Here is a 19,342-nt window from a genome sequence, read left to right on the forward strand (position 1 = left end):
TTTCCCCATAATCATGTTATATTTTCATGTATTTCCTTAGAGGGTAGTAAATTCACCATTTCACATCATAATGAGACAGATTACATTATAGCTGAGTATCTAGCGGGAGGTTGCACTCCTTAGTTCAAACTATCTCATGTTCCTTCCACGGTGACTTTCCTTAGCTACTCTCCATAGGAGTACATCACAATTGGTTGCTGCTCATTGTGTAATTAGTCATGTGACTGTGCCAGTTGTTTAAACTGATAATTAAGTACATACAGTGACACCTGGAGGATAACTATGGAAATGCAGGATCTAGGTAGCAATTTCGACAATTTTCCAACCAGGAAGTACAGAAAAATGTCTTGGTAGGCCTCCTAATATTTAGACCCTGTATACTACTTAGATTTAATGACAGATTTAAATTTAATGATTTAAATTTAGCTACACACCTCCTTCTGCTGTTCCTCTGCTGTTGGGCAAGGGCAGGAAGCAGCATATGCTGTGCTGTTTGCAGAACTCTTACCGGTTCCCAAGGTTCTGCACAGACATTTTGGAAGCAGTTTGACCCCACGGTTGATCATTGGTATTTATTTCAGGTGACTGTGATGGCGAATCATAACCTTCACTCCACTTGCACCACACTGCTGGCACCTGGCATTACTGTTCTTCTGTGCTCCAAATTTACTATCCTCACATGGACGGCAGTGTAGCATACTGGTTAAGGAGCAGGACTCATAACTGACAGGTTTCTGGTTCGATTCCCCACTGGGGCATCGAATTGTGGGATAATTACTTCAGTAAATATCCAGCTGTATAAATGGATAAATTGTAACCAATGTAAGTCGCTCTGGATAAGAGTGTCTGCTAAATGACAATAATGTAATGTAATTGCAATCAAGCCTTCAAATCAGTTGTGGTGTTCAAAAAGCATTGCTCAGCACAGATTAAAAATGCTACTTGGCTAGTAATATGTTTAGTGCGTGTGAGTAGCCCATCTTACTCTCAGTTTATTCTCAAAGTGTTCACCGTCACCCTCCTTTTGTTCTGTGCATAGTGCTCAGTGCTAGCAAACTTCATAAAGGAATGACCTGCACTTCTGTTTCTCCACTAGCTGCATTTCTCCCTCGGACAGCCCGGGCTCCCTCTGCAATCTGACACATTTACGATGAAATGTGTAGGGAAAGCTAACACTATTTTGATGTGCAGACACTTTTACTTAAATTGTTTTTTTCTGTTTCCAGTACCCACCCCCCCCCCCCCACCCACTTCTCATTGCAGTCACCCTTACTGTGTCATACCATTGTTGGCCAGTTTATTACTGTTCCCTGTCCTCATCACCCTCTACGTATCCCGCTGTCTGCTGTGGAGCGATGGCTGATGCTTACCCCGGGCCAATTCATTTGGAGCTGAGTGGGTGCTGCACTCCCATGTTCAGATTCCTGCTATGACTAAATAAGTGTAAATGGCTTCTTTGCTTTCACAGTGTGTCTCTTCGCTAGGAATCCCAATCTCCCTGTTCAACAAAGCCTTTCTGTCAGTAAAGGTCATTTGCTTCCGTCTCCACAGCCTTGAGTTTTAATTAAATTCTCATTCAAACTGGAAACCTCTACATGTTTTTTTTCCCCATAATGTTCCTTTTTCTCACCCATAATGGTGATGCAGTAATGTTTCTCTGGGTATAAGTGAATAACTGCTTTCCTTTCAGTTTGTTACAGTGATGTAGCAATAAGGCTATGAGAAGACAGAACAGCCTGCAGACTTATGTCCTTTTTTATTGGAAAACCAAAATAAATGGAACACAAGCAAAGTCTTGACTGTGTGATCTTGACTGCAGCACAGCTCAATTTGAATCCTTATGAGTCCAATTATTTCTGAGGTTATCATGACCTAACAAACATTCATTCATTCATGCTGTTATTAAGCATCGCTCACAATAAAAGATGACCTCCTACACAGTTTTCCTGTGATATGAATATAGTGTCCTCCAAATAACAAATTTTAATACTGAAAACTTGATCACATTTATTCACATCTATACGCAATCATAACTATTCTAAATAAAAAAGGATATCCAATCATATATATATAATATTATATCAAATATTTTGGATTTTCTAAGATCAGTTGAAGTTTCTGAATCTGTATTGACATGTTCAAAGGTTTCTTGTTTCTCAATGTTATGGCAGGAAGTAGCATAGAGAAGAAGTTTGTCAGTAGCATGTATTATCAAGGTTCAAGTTCTTCAAAAGCTGTGAGATAGTTGTGAAAAAAACATTTTCCACTGTAGTATCTTATTTAGAAATTACAGTGGTAAAGTGGCAACTCTGCCAGGAAGAGGACATACAGTAATTGTATCTTGCACCCAAAATTTGCTTCTCTCCCAGAAAGCTCAGCTTTGACCAAGAATCGATGTTCCAACATGACAGTGATTCAAAGCATTCATCCAAATGTACAAAGAGTTTATCACCTGAGCACAAAGTCAAAGTTTGCAGCTGGCCTTCTGAAATTCCAGACCTCAATCCAGAGTTAACATTTCTTGTTCAAATTCAAGAAAATAGTTCACAAAATTAAAACTAAAAGATTTGAAGATCTTTGAACAATTCTGCAATTGTTTTGGGGGGTGGGGGGGGGGGGGTGGAAAAAGTATAATTAAAGTAAATATTTAAAGTTTTAATTAAGAAATAATCCAACATGTATTTGTTTTATTATATCATGCTTTTGTTACTATTTTTCAGAGATATGGAGGGTACTGTATATTGAACTCAAATTTAAATTGAGTTGTTCTCCCTTTATACCCTTTCCTTTTCTTTTATGGAGAAGTAGGAAGCATTCTATCTCACTTATACACCGATGAGCCAAAACATTATGACCACTTACAGGTGAACTGAATAATGTTGTTCATGTCCAAACAAGGGCACATGTCAAGGTCTGAAGGGTAGATTAGATGGTGGAGGGAGTGTGATGCTCTGGGCAGTGTTCTGCTGGGAAACCCTGGGTCCAGCCGTTCATGTGGATGTCAATTTTACACGTGCCACCTACCTAAACGTCATTGCAGACCAGGTACACCCCTTCATGGCAATGGAATTCCCTGATGGCAGTGACCTCTTTCAGCAGGATAATGCGCCCTGCCACTCTGCACACATTGTTCGGGAATGGTTTGAAGTGTTCAAGGTGTTGCCCTGTCCTCCAAATTCTCCAGATCTCAATCTGATTGAGCATCTGTGGGATGTGCTGGACCGACAAGTCCGATCCACGGCGGCTCCACCACACAATTTACAGGACAGCAATTTGAAGGATCTGCTGTTAATATTTTGGTGCCAGAAACCACAGGACACCTTCAGGGGTCTTGTAGAGTCCATGCCTTGGGGGCAGCGCTGTTTTGGTGGCACATGGAGGACCAACAGCATATTAGGCAGGTGGTCATAATGTTTTGGCTCATCAGTGTATTTTGTCATTTCCCAGAACAATATTTAATTGAATTATTTTCCCAAAAAATGTGATCAAACAGCCCCCTCACCATTTTTCTTAACATATGATATATTGGGCAATTGGTTTTCTGACCAGACTGACATTTTGCAATGAAGTGATACTAAAGAAAGCAATGGTATTTGAAAAAGTATTCTGTCATTTATGTTTGATTAAATTATGTTGTGTGACAGAAACATATTTTTTCACTAAATTCTATTTTTAAATGTTGACTGTGATCTACCATAATCCGATCATAGAGTCATGAGCTCATAGAACTTCAGTTTGTTTTTAGTTGGAAACAAAGATATATTGTGAGCAAAAGTAAATAGATTGTACTAGAGCATTAAAAATGGACTTGTTCCCAGAAACGGGTCGAGACTAATCCATTTGAAATACTCTAAAATCATTCAAATTGAATTTGAGGATCTTTGAAGGTAAACACTGATTTTCACAGTGTTCGGAATAACAAAATGCCATTGTGTGTACCAACATGACATAACCTGATATGAATACATGTATTGGTGTTGTCTGCCAGAGCAGCGAAACACTTATTAATGGGTGAAACAGAATGTGTAACATTTACAGCACTGTCGTTGCTGTCAGCAGATCAGAATCGCAAGACAATGAATAGCATCAGACAGAATGAAAGAATCTTGGACTTGATTTTACTTTGTGTTCATAGCCATTTGCTCTTGATGGAAAAGACAACTCATTTAGTCAGGAATGCCCTCAACCCCTTAGAGAGCAGGCTTAATGATTGCAAGTGTTAGGGATTTATTAAGGAGGGGGGTGGTGGTACTGTACACAGAGGCTTCAGTTGCAGATATTATGGGCAGACCATAATGTTATTACACTAAAGAGGAGACACATATCCAGCTCTGTTGTCTGTACTTTTTGCATTTTTTACACAATTCTCATGCTGCACAACAAAAAATTTCTGTTCTTTCTAAACCTTCCATCCAAATGTTAGCAAGGCATCTCCTAGAGATAATTCCTAACTTGGTACATCACTACTGCGTCTGTCCTTTGTGGGCCTTTGTAGAGCCGTACATCACCACTCACATGCATGTTAGCCTTTTGTTTTGTCCTACCCATAGACAGCTGGAGAGGTCTTTTGTCCCAGCTGACTGTAATGGAGGGGTAGTCTGTTCTGTGGGCCTCCGTTAGACACAGTGCAGCCTTAAAAACAAAACTGCAACCAGCTAACAACGAGGGGCACAGGTGTATCTGCTGTGGGAGCCCGGTGACTGCTCAAGAGAGATCAATACACCTCTATATACTCACCCCTGACTCTTTTCATTACAGACACAGAAACCAGTCCAGCAAGGCTTTCATTTAAGGAGCAGAAGTCAAAAAAATGTGTGGTGCTCAGTCCCGATTCTGCCGCTTGTCACTGTAATTGAAGGTTCATGGGTGAAGCCTGGACATGGAATTCATGTTATCTTTCACAATGCTCTGATTTCACATAGCCCAAATTGGATGACACATTTTTGTTCAGCAAGATGACTGAGAGCCACATAATTACTCCGGTTGTCCTTAATGTGGTCATTTAATGGGGCTAAAATGGAGTTTTGACTCTCCCCTTCTCAAGTCTCTTCATGTTGTATTGAGCTGATCCTCTTCATTGTTTTATCTGATTGTCCATATGCAAGGGATACACTGACAAATGCTCTCGACTAGGCAAATGGAGTACTGGTTTGTGTGTGGGATTGTGATGCTATCACTAGAGTATAAATGTTGCAAATCCAAACTGTATGAAATTATGATTTCACCATTTACTTCAAACGTAACACAATTCTTTATTTCCATTTTTGAAAAGGACTGTATGTGGGGCCAACAATTTTTGATGTCATTTTCCCATATAGTTGTATAACATGTTAAAATGCACCTTTTGGTACATGTGTCCTCTTTGGTACAGAGACAGCGAGACTCCCTGGAGCGGAGTATGCTGGATCCCATTCCCAGTCTAACCGCCAGCTATGCGGTACGGAGGAGGTTTTCCGGTTCCCTGCACCTGCCCCCTCTCTCCCGCCGACACTCCACCCAGGATGCCAGGAAAATGCTTGATCTGGATGCTCTCTCCAAGCTGGCGCTCTCCAGGCTGGGGGCAAAGAGCCTGGACACTATCACAGATGCTCAGTCAGAGGCCGGGTAAGAAGGCTTTTAGTGTTCTTTTGCTGTGAGGAGAGTCCCCACGATTTCTCTGCCCATGTTTCTCAGCTCTGTCTGTGTCAATTAAATTATTCTCACAGTGTTGGGATATTGGATTAAAATTCCATACATCTTCCCTTCAGGATCTTGTATAGTACAAACAATTCATTTAAATTAAAGAATGCAATAATAAGTTAGTGTACTCTTCCTAAGGTGCTAAATTTGCCTTAAATTGTTTGACATGTCATATTGGGCCAGTTGGGTCTTTAAAAATATAATTAAACATTTACTTTTGTTGTCTTTTCAATATAGTTTATTTGGTTTAGTTTATTAGTTTATTTACCAGCTGCTGTTCACAACACATTAGTTGCACCAGATTTAGCTATTTGGCAAATTTGCGTCTGCAGACCCTGGGCAGGAAGCACACTAAAACATTGCATAACATTACCCTATATTGGTGGAGTTATTTGTTATTGATAATTATTTGGCTCATTTATTAATTTAAATGGATCTGGTAACTGTTTCAGGCACCAAATTAAAGTACAAAGACACACCTAAAGCCAAATTGCTGGTTGCAGTCACCCAGGCAAAAATTATATTGGGTTGGAGGATATGTCTTGGCTGTTGAACTGCAGATCCGTAGGCTGATTAGATCAGCAGCAGGTGCACTCAGTAAAGTGTCCAGCACCCCCACCTCACCACCCCACCATCCCCTAGTCTCTGCAAAACCGTGTTTTATAATGGATAACTGTCACTCGCACGGGCAGTAGATCACAAGGCACACTAATCTTGCCTATGTTTGATTTATCCACGAAGGCTTATAATAGAATCCCACATCTGAAAGGCTACTGTCATTTCTCCTTCAACTGTAGGTTGTGAGGGGTCACATCCTTTATTGTGTGTTTGCGAGTTCTGAGATTGTATTATTCTGGCTCTGGCTCCCCTGTTGCTGCGGCATGTTGATGCGTGAGTGGGAGGGTGGGGGCAGACAGTCGTCGGTTATGGTGTGAAACATGAAGGAGCTGGAGGAAGCTTGTGGCGTGAGAGACCCAGGTGTCGTTTCCACCTCCCATCCTTTATTTTCAGAGAAATTTCAAACAGACGTTAATTGCTTATTGGCTTCAATGCAAGGCAGGGCAGGGAGTGTCAAAGGAGAAAACAAGGCCACAGTTAGGCAGGGGCTCAGCTGGCCTCGTTGCGCTCCATGCACCCACCTATGAAGATGTACTCCACTAACAGGCCTTCCTGTCTGTAGAGGCAGGACAAGGGCACCATGAGAGACGGAAGGATTGAGAGAGAGAGAGAGAAAGAAATAGAAAGAGAAAGAAGGAGAGAGATTACTTTAATGAACACATCAACAGGATTAATTTTAACACCAAATGTGTACTTCTTGTGTAATAAACTTCATTTTAAAACTGAGACTGCACTCATTGTATTTAGAGCTCCTTAATGCAGGTCTTATTGCTCTTTCTACATTTGTCATATTTACAGCCAAGCTTAATAAGCCAGTTAAATAAGCGGAGGGATTTTTAAGTATTCAATGTAAGAAAGAGTGTTCACTTTGAAAGATTTTGTCTGTTTTTGAGTATGATTTGCAATATCGGTCTATAGCTGAGGTGCACTCTGGTGGTCTTATATATATTTAAGGCAGTTGTGTGGATGCAACAAATCTCTTCTGTTTGGACTAATTCTTCTTCAGCTGTACATAAAAGCAAGGTTTCACAACTAACATGAGGTTGTCGTCTGGCCTTTTCTGTAAGTAGGGTTGCATTTTTTCTCTTGGAATTTTTATGTAATATAGCAATAATTGCAATTGTGAAACTTGCTTTCTTATAGCAACTTTTCTTCGGAACACATGAACTTGCTGGTGCATGTTGTTTCTGCGGTTCAGTATGCAGGCTCTTTTGTTTGATATGTGGTGATGATACCCGTGATGTTATTGCAGCTGCTGTTTTTGTAGGACTGTGTATTTGAATCTTAGTATTTTTTAATGTCTTTCCAAAAGAGTTGTTAGTGGTTGATCACCAAACTCTCATTTGGATTGCATGTAATTATAAATAACACACACACACACACACACACAGTGGCACAAGCGGTGGTTGTGTTCTTTCCTGCGATAACAAGCTGCATTGGACTGTGTTGAACCATGACACATTTTGCTTTCCAAAAATATTCAGAGTATTACAGGTATTTTTATATATGGAATAAAATGTGTTAAGTCAATAAATACAAGTGTTGCCTGGCAAACTGTCTGATTGGGCAAAAACCTGCAGTATGAGAAATCAGGAACAACAAAGTGGATAGTAGCTGCTGCAGTGAGTAGGTGAGGAGGAAATGTCTGCGATGATCTGGGACCATGTCTCGTTAGGACAGTGAGAGGGGACTTTGCTCAGTGGTGGAGGGAGAACTGAAATGAAGTGAGAAATGAATGGCAAATGGACAAAAAAAAGAAATTGTAAATATAATACAAAGTATTCGAATATCTCACGAATAGTATGTTTGAATGAATATCAGGCTGCTTGTGGCAAGGAGATCTCTCAGTTTTATTTCAACCCATAGCAAGCGTGCAATCGGATTGTCTTCACACTAATTCGCAGAGTTGTCGCCGTTCCGATGATGTAATGCCGATATCGCACGTCTCTAGCTTTACTTAATAATGAGTGGTCACAGAGGGAAAATCTCATAGGTTGGCTGGTCTTTATAACGCAGGCAGATCAGTCTTCTCCTCTGTATCTTGTCAACGCGCTGGAGAGCGCTGTGTTTCACTGCGAAGTGCTGCGAAATCGGAAACGTGTGGTTTCATTCCACAGTCAGTAGATCTACGTACTAAATTTAAATGGCGGTTTTATTTAGATTACTTTGCTGTTTAAACAACATACGTTCTCTTTTGACAATTATTACTGCAAGATTACACAAAATTAATTCGTGATTCCTAAAAATAATGAACCGAAAAGTAATACAACAAAACCGCACTGTACTGTATGTAGTTTGTGTGATCTTAAGTGTTTGAGAAGATTCGCTTGGACTTTGATATTACCTTGTAACGATAAACAAACTAATATGGAGTCATTTGCTCTCTCAGCGTGAGATCATCTCGGTGTGCCTGCTGAGGAAGTTTCCCCTGGACTGTGTGGTTGACTGTCGAGCGACGACCTACACGTTTCAGTACCACCTTTCCGTGGACAGCTCTTACGTGCGACACAGAGTGAGCCGTTTACTTCGAAAGTGAAGTCGTTCATTTGTTATTCTATTGCGGTGAGGTATTGAAGCCGAAATTCTGATGTACTGAGGTAGGTTCGACGCCTTTGGTTTCAAGAAAATTTAGGGAGTTTTCATAAAGTGAAGCTCATTGTTACGACTGCGGCCGTGGCTGTTTCTGAAAGCAGTGGAGGGTAAGGATAACTGAACGACTTTCAGGCATGGAGTGCACGGCTCTAAGCAGAGAAGGGGCAGGTTTCGCCAAACCACCTAAACATCTGTGGCGGCAACCCAGAACTCACATCAGGATCAAGCAGCGCTATCACTCGGACACTGAGAGGTACTTATGCTGCAGCAGAACAATGGAAAAGCACCGTCCGGGACTCAAAAAACCACGAATGTCTTGGCCATCGTCATTTCACAAACGGTAATTCCGAGTCCGTCTTGATGTCTGTCCAGTTTATGTCTAATTTCCTCTGTCAAATACAGCTGACTTTGTGGCGCCTTCTTCCCCTCGATTTAAGAGTAGATTCTAATAAATAATATTTTAGTAAATTTCAGTTAAAGTAGTAATGCAGAGCCAATGCCAACTTCCCCACTCTTCCCAATTGATATTTATTACCACATGACAAAACCAAAAATACGTGTCTTTATTTTCACAAGAAAGTTGTTATACGAGCTCTTTTTGCATTACTCATACAGCACGTTATTACGTGATAAAACATCATCACAACGCGATCATTGTGAAACCTGTGGCTAACAGAGTTTTGGTTGGAAGCTTAGCAGCTGCGCAGTCTGATATTAGGAACAGTGCTCGGTTGGGGCTGCTTTAGACTTCAAAAATAAATAATTTCTCTTTCATCACATAGATCGCCTGATATGGAGAAGTCGGACAAAACCGGACCAGATTTCTTAGTGTTTTTAGAGTGTCTCATCGCACCACGAACAGAAGCATTAACTAGGTTGAAGAAGTAGTTCCTGTAATTGTCTACAAATGAAATGTTACTTCCTTTTCCCCATCGGTCCATCATTTCATCGCGCACAATCAGTGTTTCACCACGAACTACAACTTTTAAACTTATGGAAGTTACGGTGTAGGCACCATGTTTATTTGTGTACATTATGAGCAGACGCATTTTTTTTTTACTGAGACTTACATATTGTAGGACACATGTTCATGTTCATGTTTATGTATTGTGACACCTGTAATACTGCATACATGCCAGTTTATGAAGGTGATAATATTGATAAATGTGATTACTGGCTGTTTTCACTAACATCTATTGATATGTATTGAGCTTTTGATGCTTAATATATTTCTCAATTAGTTATTTTGGCTCTGATAGTGGGAAAAAAGTCATATTTAAATCAGACTTTTAATTTTTTTTTTAAAGTCCTTTTAATAGAAGGTGTTCCCACCACTCCCAGCCTGTGTTATCTTTTTACTGAGTGCATTCTGAACCACTCTACTATGTCTTAGTGAAATGTATGTGTGCCTCTGCCATGTACAAGTACATTATAAGAGGGTTCTTATTTAGCACAGATCCTTCTACAATGCACATACATTTTTCTTAAGCATTTAAAACTACTCTGACTTCCATTTTACATTACAAACTGTAGCACACCATCCATCCCTCAAGCAACATTCACAAGTAACTCAGTGGCAAAATTAAAAGTAATGGAGGGTCAACTGTGGCTAACACACATACTGAATATGCTAATATGTCATTCACCTCATTTCTCAATTACCATCAAGATGCCAATTAGACATAATTGGAATCCATTATTGTGTCAGTCAAACGTTCAAAGTAAATTCTAATCCAAGAATCTATTTAGTATTTCTATTTCCAAGAAATATGTTAGTCTGAGCATTTCAGAGCCAGCAGATTTAATTAGATTTTGGTAGAAAGCTTTGCACTGGAGCTACACCCTCAGTGAAGATGATTTTTCTTGCAGTATAGCATGCTGATAGTTTTTGATATCTACTAACTTACTCACCCAGAGGCAAACTATCGTGAAGAGGCTAATAAGTTGAAATTTAGTATACTTTTTAGATTTATTTTACAAATGATTACATGAATATTGTATTTAACCACAAACAACACAGCCAAGCAGTAAGCCAGTAGGTATCCCAAGCTTGCTCTGTTGCTTTCTAGAGAAAGACAATAACCTCACGTTGTCCATATTGAAATACATGCGTCTTAGACTCAAAAAGCACAGCTGTGCCTGGCATGCTGAGATTTCTTTGCCAGCCACAAAGGGGGATATTCCTCCTCCTGACCAAGATACATCTAGCATGCTACCGTTCTTCATATCATCACTGTTAGCTAGACAAATGCAGCTATATATCATACTGCTGCACTGTAATGAGATTATACGGATACAATTTACTCCATACTACAGTAAGCAAAATGTCTGGCTAGCTAACAGACTAGTTGTTGACATCAGTGGAGATGCATCTTTCCTCCAATTGACATTCACTCTGCTGTGGTGCATGGTGGGGCTTGTAAAGTAAACACTATCCTGTGGCTGTGTGAGAGTGTATTGGAGGATTATGTTTGTCTTGTTTCAGAGCTCCCAGCATAGGGGATGTTCTGGACAGTGCAGTACAATTGGCAATTCCAAATTGGATGAAAAAGTGATTTTTTTATTTTAAAAGTGTTTAACTAAACTGAAGTCTTTGTATAGACCAAGACAGTAGAACCACTTCATAGTTCAAATTTGATGAAAGGCACAATGTGTGTGGTTGTAGCTCTCTGAGAGTGGTCCCATATATGCACTACGGATTTCCACCCTAGGATGCTGACACAGCTATGCATTTCTCTGACAGCCATGAAAAGGAGGTAGAACAGTGGCCTGATCTTTATGTAGAGGCTTTTTGAAGTTAAGAAAAAGAATGAGAATTTGAGTTGACTGCTAAGTATTTCTTAGGCTCACTATTACCTTGCTGGAGCATGATCCTCCTGTCAAGAGAGAGCAGTGTATTCAACACTGATATGAGATAATCCAATATACTGCTTATGTCTGTCAAAGTGAAAATTCACAGTTGGATATCTTCTTTAGAGACTAGAAATGAACTGGCCTTTAGTGGAGGTATTTCATTTCCTTACCATGTAGCATTATTTTGTGTATTTGCCAGTATAGTGCGCTAATAATTTTTCTTCTTGGAAGTGCCAATAATATTCTCACAGCACTCCCAGCTTTCTCAATTTTGGCTTTCAGTACAAGATAATTAATTTAATCTCATAATTATTGTCCCTGGCATTATTTAGTGGTGTTAGGATTCTTAATAATCATTTCAGCTTATTTCAGTTTAAAAAAACCAAACTGTTTACAACAATTCAGATTTGCAATGTAAAAGTTGCTGCTGATTGTTTGGCATTGAGATTTGAATAGCTGAGAATCGGAGAGAGCTGGAAGTAGGAGTAGAGATGTGAGTCATGGCATTGTGCTTCAGATTCCTTTATTTAATTATTTATAAATATATCTTTTCTGTTGTCCCATGACATTTATATCCCACACTGGATGACTCAATATATATTGCCAAGGTAGGGAGATGAATGTGATGGCTCTTGGACTGAGGCTTGAGGGCGACTAATGCATTTAGTTAATGTTTGCAGTCCTGTTGTGTCATGTAAAAAAGCATCCTAGCGAAATACATCTGCACCATTAAGGCAGGTAAATACCAGAGTGGGTGCAATTCCATCCCTAGCACAGTGCAAAGAGCCATAATGTAGAAGCTGGTGGGAGTGCCCGCTGACTTGCAGCTCTTTGAAATCAGGAGGTAAAATTTGGATTTACAAAAATATTTGGTGTACGTCAGTACAGCTTTTAAAATCTGTCATGAACAGCATTTTGAAACCCCTGTGATGCTATCTGTTTTTATTGATTAATTTTTGCAGCACATCATATTTGTTTCTTCTCACCGTAGAGTAGCGTGACATTAGGTTGTACAGGACATGTCAGTAATTAGGCTTGAACACAAGTCAGGGAACTGCTGGGACACATTCTTATTAAATACAAGCTGGTGGCCACTGTTTGGTCATTATTAAAACATAATTCTGAATAGCAGGTTGTTTCTACTGTAGCTCTGTTTTGTAAAATCCCATTTTTAGGTTTTTTTTTTTTGTGATCTCACTTGATCTTTTTCTTTTCTCTCACAGAACACAAGTGTTTTGAGCTGTGAAAAGGTTATTTCCCAATATAGCAATATGTTTGTTTATAATAACTTTTTTATATCTATCAAGGACCATGAAACATTACATTTCCCAGGATATAATTTTACTTGTGTTCCGTCTTTTCAGCTATTCACTGTTCACACATCTATCTAACTGGGCATTTTTATTTTGTCCCGCACTGTACATTAGAGCCAGGCTTTTTCCATTTTTATGTTACTGCAATAAATTTATTGCAGTAGAATTTATTGCACTTGTTTGCATGTCAAGTGAAATTAATGTAAAATATTTTTTTCAAGGCAGCATATAAACTTATAATGTGTACCATGGCCTCTTGGTGAGATTTAGAGTTGAAATGTTTAAACTTAAATAAGGGGAATTGCTGTATTGCTATGGAACATTTTTTTCCAAGTGCAAACATCTGATTGATGGGAACGTTTAGGTTATTGGGGGAAGAGCAGCAAATACACATCCACATAGGTTTCAGAAGGAAGACGTGACGCATGCCACCCGTGGGCCAACTGTTTTTATTTACATTGGGCAGAAGAGTGTGGTTTAATGCTGAATTCACACCAACTACAATGCAGAAGCAGAAAAATGCAGAAAGTCACTGATTTTAAATGGGCAGGAAAGTGTCAGTTCATAGGGCTGCAGCAGAGCAGCCTTGTTTGTCCAAACAGAATGAAGAGAGGAGATTGTTGTTTCCTATGGATTTATTGGAGCTGCACTATAATGAATGTGGACATCTTCCTGCTCAGGTTGCGCTGTTAGCCCACCTTCTTAGCAGAAGGCCAGCAATCAGATGCTTCCCATTTCCTCAGGCTTTGCATTAGCTAGGACCAGTATCCTTATGCTGAGTACAGATAGAGGCACAATTGATCACTGTGTGTTTAGGTGAAAACTCCTTTACCGCCCGGAAACCCCCAGGTTGTGTGTAGCCCTGGAGAATGTTGTATACCTACACGGGCTAAGGCTCTTATGCATCTGTAGTATGTCACCTTTGTTTTAATATGTCATTACTTATTTCAAATTAGAATATTAGAAGAGTCTGGGTATGTTTAGTAAGTTATGTGAGTAAAAGTTTATTTTTTAAGCAAGAGTTCTATGTCAGTGCTGCTTAAATGTCAGTACAGGCTGCATGCTATGATAGTGGACATAAGAAACCACGATCCCCCTGTCCTGCACTGCTTTCATTCTGCATTACCTGTGGCAGTCTGGTCTGGTCTCGGCAAACAGGGCATAAAAAAGCTATTTAAAATCAAACAACATGGCAGAAGGAGCTGCTCTCCATTGCCATTATTCGTTGATAGAGAAAAGACTGATTTTCCACAAGACCACTTGCTCTTTCTCCACAGGCAGTATGTTTACTTGGCTCTCATCAGCATGCAGGCTTCAGGCCTGCAAAAATACCTTGCAGGGGCCAAGTGATTTATTGAAGCATTAGTTATCAAACCATGCACCATCCAGCACCAACTCAGCAGTTTCCATCAAAGGACAATAATTCAGCTCTAGATGAAATGCTGGCAGTTTTCTCAGTTGCTGTTTTTCACTTTCTGACACTGGGCAAAACAACTTTAAAAGTAACTCATTTACAAGTTTGTCTCAGATGGGTGATCGCGATTTCTCACCAAGCCCAAGGCTTAGGCAACCAGACACAAGTACTGATGTCATCATAAAATCTGTGCTTGCTGTTTAATCCAGCTATCGGAAATAATCATCAACATGTAGCTCTGAGCACGCCTTAATGGCTGGACTGTATTTGCTACTGGAGCAAATTAACTCACAAAGCCCTTCAGAATTGTGTGGGTCATGGTCTTTACAGTGCCATTGTGGAATACAGACGCTCTCTTCCCCAGCCTGAGTCATTACGTATCATATGATTTATTCTCAGATGCTGTCATTCTTTGCTGGTCTTAGCTCCTCAATTGTGCTGAAGTGTCAATTACATTTTAAGTCATATGCGTCTAGGTGCATTGAAGCACGCTTTCTAATTAAGTGTATGTGTATCAAGATCTTACAAATGATTTTATTTATGTCATGTATAAGTGTGGGATTATTTGAACGGTATATTTGTGAGTTAATCTTTGGAGGGGCTTCAAAATGTTGGATAACACTGTACAGGAGGGGTAAAATATGGAGGTGAAGATGGCGTTCCTTGTGTTATAGGATGTTAGGTTCCCTGAGGGGAAAACACTATGCCTCTCTGTGGAATGATCCTCTATGTTATAAAAGGACACTTCACTTTTTTTAGGATTATGGATGTGAATGTAATATGATCACACACAAAATATGATCACTTTTTTTTGAGTGTGCTGAGGGGTCAATTTCAGCTCTCTTGATGGGAGGCAGTGAGGTGGCAGAGTGGTGTGTTTCATGTGTCATAGGCTTGCTTTCTTTTCATTAGCTTACATGAAAAGAGAACAATACAGAAAGGTTTGAATGCTGTTTCTGTTTCTTTCAAAAGCCTTTGCCTTTCTGTCTTACTTATTAATTAAGGATCCATTTTCCCAATAACCAGCATTTGGAAGGATTGATTGGTTATTTTGACTTTGTTTTTGATATTGATGTGAACAGTGAGCTTTTCTGTTTTATTAAGCATTGCCTCTTAGGAACAAACAACACTCCTCCCCCGAGGCATGTTTCTGTTCAGGTAATGTGTACAATTTGTCTTCCTGTATGGAAATTTGTCTGGCCCTACCGTGGTATTTTGTCGCTTTCCTTTTCTTTTCTTGTGGAAAAGGTAGTGTAATCAAAATGCAAAATAGCATAGATTTAATGATTTTTCAAGATTGATGACCTGGTTTAGCTTAGCTTGCTTGTGTCTCAGGGCTACAGAGCTATTTGTTTCCCTTTAGGATCGACATACCACTGCAGAAAGCCCACATTTTCTGTTTTTCAGTCTGATTTTTAAAACTAGGATCTGCCTCAAGATCTTGGCTTTGCCCCCAGCTGTTCTTGCACTATGGGAGCTGGGGAGACGGTTGCTTATGCATCCACCTGTGGTTTAAGCGCCTGTGGCTGAAAGTGACCAGATCACCCACCTCCTCAACCATGCGGATTGGTGTTTCATCAGCAGCTAGCTGACCCATTTGAGACGCTTGATGTTTGCTTCAGTTTTTATTTCTTGCTGTGAGGATTCTGCTAAGCCATGCTTTTCACCAAGGGGGAAAAAAGAGAATTCACAATAGGGAGTGGGAGCGAGGAGCTTTCCAACTCTTTCCATAATGTTCTGTATGTATGATATAGAAATCTGTATTGTTCAAACCTCCCCACATCAAGGCCCTGAATGATGTAGCGCACATGTCTCATGGCGAACACAGGACATTGTCTCTCCACCTCCCTAGACCTGATATTGAGCCACCTCCAGATGAAGGACTCTCAGCCTAAGGCTTTATGCCACACCAGTCTGCAAAGCAGGACTGTACATGACTGCACACATGCCCATTTGTCAGTCTACAATTACACACTTGTGAGTCATCTCAGTGTAATCAGTGACTAATACTGTGAAAGTTGTCCAGTCTGAACATTTGTCATCAGGCTTGAAAAGTACAGCATAAGTCCAACGTCAAGACTTCCTCTTTTGTGTAGTTGCAGGACTTCCTTTGGTGGGGCTGGTTGCAGTCTCTGATGTCACATGACCATGGACAGTTGTTTGGGCTCAGCGCTGCCCTCCACCATGTTTCACATACACTCTGATGTGTTTCAAATAGGGCTGTGTGTGCTGTGAGAGAAGAAGGTAGCTTGGTCAAGGAGAGGAAGGCTATGTGTAGGGTGGGGAGGGGATGGGGGGTTGAGGAAAATGGGGGAGGGGGGCACATCATCCCTGAGAGCGCGATAGAGCAATCAGCCCCTTTCTGCAGGGGGTAGAGATGGAGCAGGTATCAGCAATCAGGCTCTCCACAAGCTTTTTCCTTATAGAGCGCATCAATCAGAAGATGCTGCTTTGTAAAATAGTTATACAACTATTGTGGCATTGATTGCGGTAATACTGATACTTACATCCTATCTTTTATCAGTGAACAGTCACTTCTGTGTGGTCTGTGTTTAATGGCTGTGCTTTCCCCAGGAGAGCGGTGCAGAGCAGCCAGAGTTAAGGGGACGTGCTTGTGGAGTTGCAGACAGTTTCCAACACTTAATTGTGTGGAGTTAGAGGTTTAGGGAGTGGTATCCTTGTAGGATTCACTGATCAATACCCTACAGTATCACAAACCACAACAGCCATTCCGTGGTCACTCACAATGTTGTGACATTTATAGACTGGAGGGTCTGTTGGGAAAAATAATCATTAGAAGGCAGGATTCTTGGCGTACATAGATGTTGTACTGAGCAAATTAAAGGTACTATCTAGACACGGGAAGCCAGTATGGAGCATTTTAATTGGAATGCTAGGTGTCCCTATTCATGCACAGATGGGGGATTCATTCTGATGCCTGAATCTGACGATGGGAAATAAGAAATGCAGGTTTATCCTCAGAAAGAATCTTTGGAATACTCAAAGTTCCCTTTGTCTGTAATTTATGCATTACAAGTAAATCCCCCTTACTTGACACAGCATGCATGAGATGGTGCAGAATGTGTTTGTACTTTATCAGGTATGTTTCTGCCCTTGATATGACTTAACCTGACTCCGTCTCTCTCTGTTATGAATGTAGCAAAGATACCTTCAAGTCTGAACAGGCATAACAACACTCTTTGGCCTGTGTTGATGTCATCAAGGGCTGAGCTTCTGTGATCTGATCACAACATAATGTTATCAGAGCCTTGGAGATGACATCCAGACAGGAGGTATAAAGTGTGTCTAGAGCTCAGCAGCACACTACCTTTTCTGTAACTAGTATAGTGCAGTGACACAGCGCCTCATTAGTACTGTGCGTTGTGTTGTCTTTCCACACTGATGGGCACACTGATGTGCAGATATTATTTCTGCAACAGTAGTAGCAGCAACAGATGTGGCGTCTCTCATCTCCATGACCTGTAAACGTGCATGCTTTCTCCAGATGCTTGGGGATTCATGCTATTTGTTTTATCTTCGCACCATGCCATCACACAGCTTGATTCAGACAGTCTCAGAATTCCCCAGATTGTGCAATATCTCGCTGAATGTTTGTCGTGATCATAACAAGAGGAATGAAGGCTGGAAGAATTGAATGTATTAAAGTATTAAGTATTTTATGATGTAACTGACAAATAAAGCCATAATAGCTTTTAAATTGTATGAAATTATCAATCCATTGTGGATAAAGTCTGTTTAAATCAATCCAGTAGTTAAATTTTGATTTGATGGTGTTAAGCACACTTACAGTTAATGCTGCCAAGTAATAATTTGTTTCAAGTATTGCTTGTTGCGAAGCTGAAGACTTCACAAGTATAAGTAAAGAATTGTTGTAATCCCCACCCTCTGCATCCAATATCTTCAGGATGTAAGGACCTAAACCTCAGCCTCAAAGACTTAACAAATAAACAGATGACACATTACATCTAACATGTACTGTATGGCCTCTCACTATTCCTTTTATAGGCAGTAATCAAGGTTACCTTTTTCTAGATTTAATCTGGAAGAAAGTCACATTGACCAGAATGACTATTTTGCTGTGTGAAAAGAGAAAATAGAAAAGTCAGACATTTCATGTCTGATACCGTAGTTACTTCTAAAAACATTACTTACATTTTTACCCAAAGAATTATTCATAGATATAGCACTGACCACACAGAAAGCATTATAAAATATTCTACTATTAAAAATGTATTTTATGATTGTTTTATTATTTTTCTTAAATCCATACACAAACAGATGTATTCATTTGGGATCAACCAGTATGTTAACACTGCAATTACTTTATGGTGTGTTACAAGTGTGCACACACACACACACACACATGCACATACATACACTCAGACACTGAGTAACCTATCCAATAACCCATCAGTAAATGCAGTCTCAGCCAGTGGTGGAGTCCAGCTACCCAGTCCATTTCAGCAGCAAACATAGAGACCTGTCACAGAAACTCACTGTTATCCTGGTGGATTTCCTCCACTTCCTGCGTTATTCCTGTGGGAAAGTCTTTCTCAGTTCTAGTGCCCTTGTGTAAAGCAACTAAAAGGCTTGTTCTGTTCACATGTTGTTTTTCCAAATGTCTGATCGCTATGCGAAACACCAATATCATCATCATGAGGCTTCGCACTTGTTTTTCAGTCTGCCCCCTCTCTGAGATAGCGTGTTAGAGAGGTGAGATTTGATGAGGAATGGAAAGGCTGCCCCTTTTCCAGAACAGTGTGACAGCTGGGAATGGCTGGCTCCACCGGTGCTGCTGATTTGCACAGCTCTCGAGGTGCTTCTTATCTGATCTCTGGCAGCCTGACGCACC

General features: G+C 40.2%; 1 protein-coding gene across 3 annotated transcripts in view; it reads left to right on the top strand.

The window, feature by feature from the left end:
* LOC118772890 (cAMP-specific 3',5'-cyclic phosphodiesterase 4D-like) overlaps positions 1 to 19,342 on the top strand; it is a 105,595-nt gene that overhangs the window by 15,982 nt on the left and 70,271 nt on the right. For 2 of the 3 annotated variants that reach the window (XM_036521543.1, XM_036521544.1), the window contains exon 3: positions 5,372 to 5,604. In XM_036521543.1, the coding sequence (XP_036377436.1) occupies positions 5,372 to 5,604 (233 nt within the window). Of the gene's footprint in view, positions 1 to 5,371; positions 5,605 to 8,303; positions 9,230 to 19,342 lie in introns of those variants that run through there. The other variant, XM_036521545.1, reaches the window with a different exon arrangement.

The sequence above is a fragment of the Megalops cyprinoides genome, chromosome 2, assembly GCF_013368585.1.
Source record: "Megalops cyprinoides isolate fMegCyp1 chromosome 2, fMegCyp1.pri, whole genome shotgun sequence".
In the NCBI taxonomy this organism is placed as follows: domain Eukaryota; kingdom Metazoa; phylum Chordata; class Actinopteri; order Elopiformes; family Megalopidae; genus Megalops; species Megalops cyprinoides.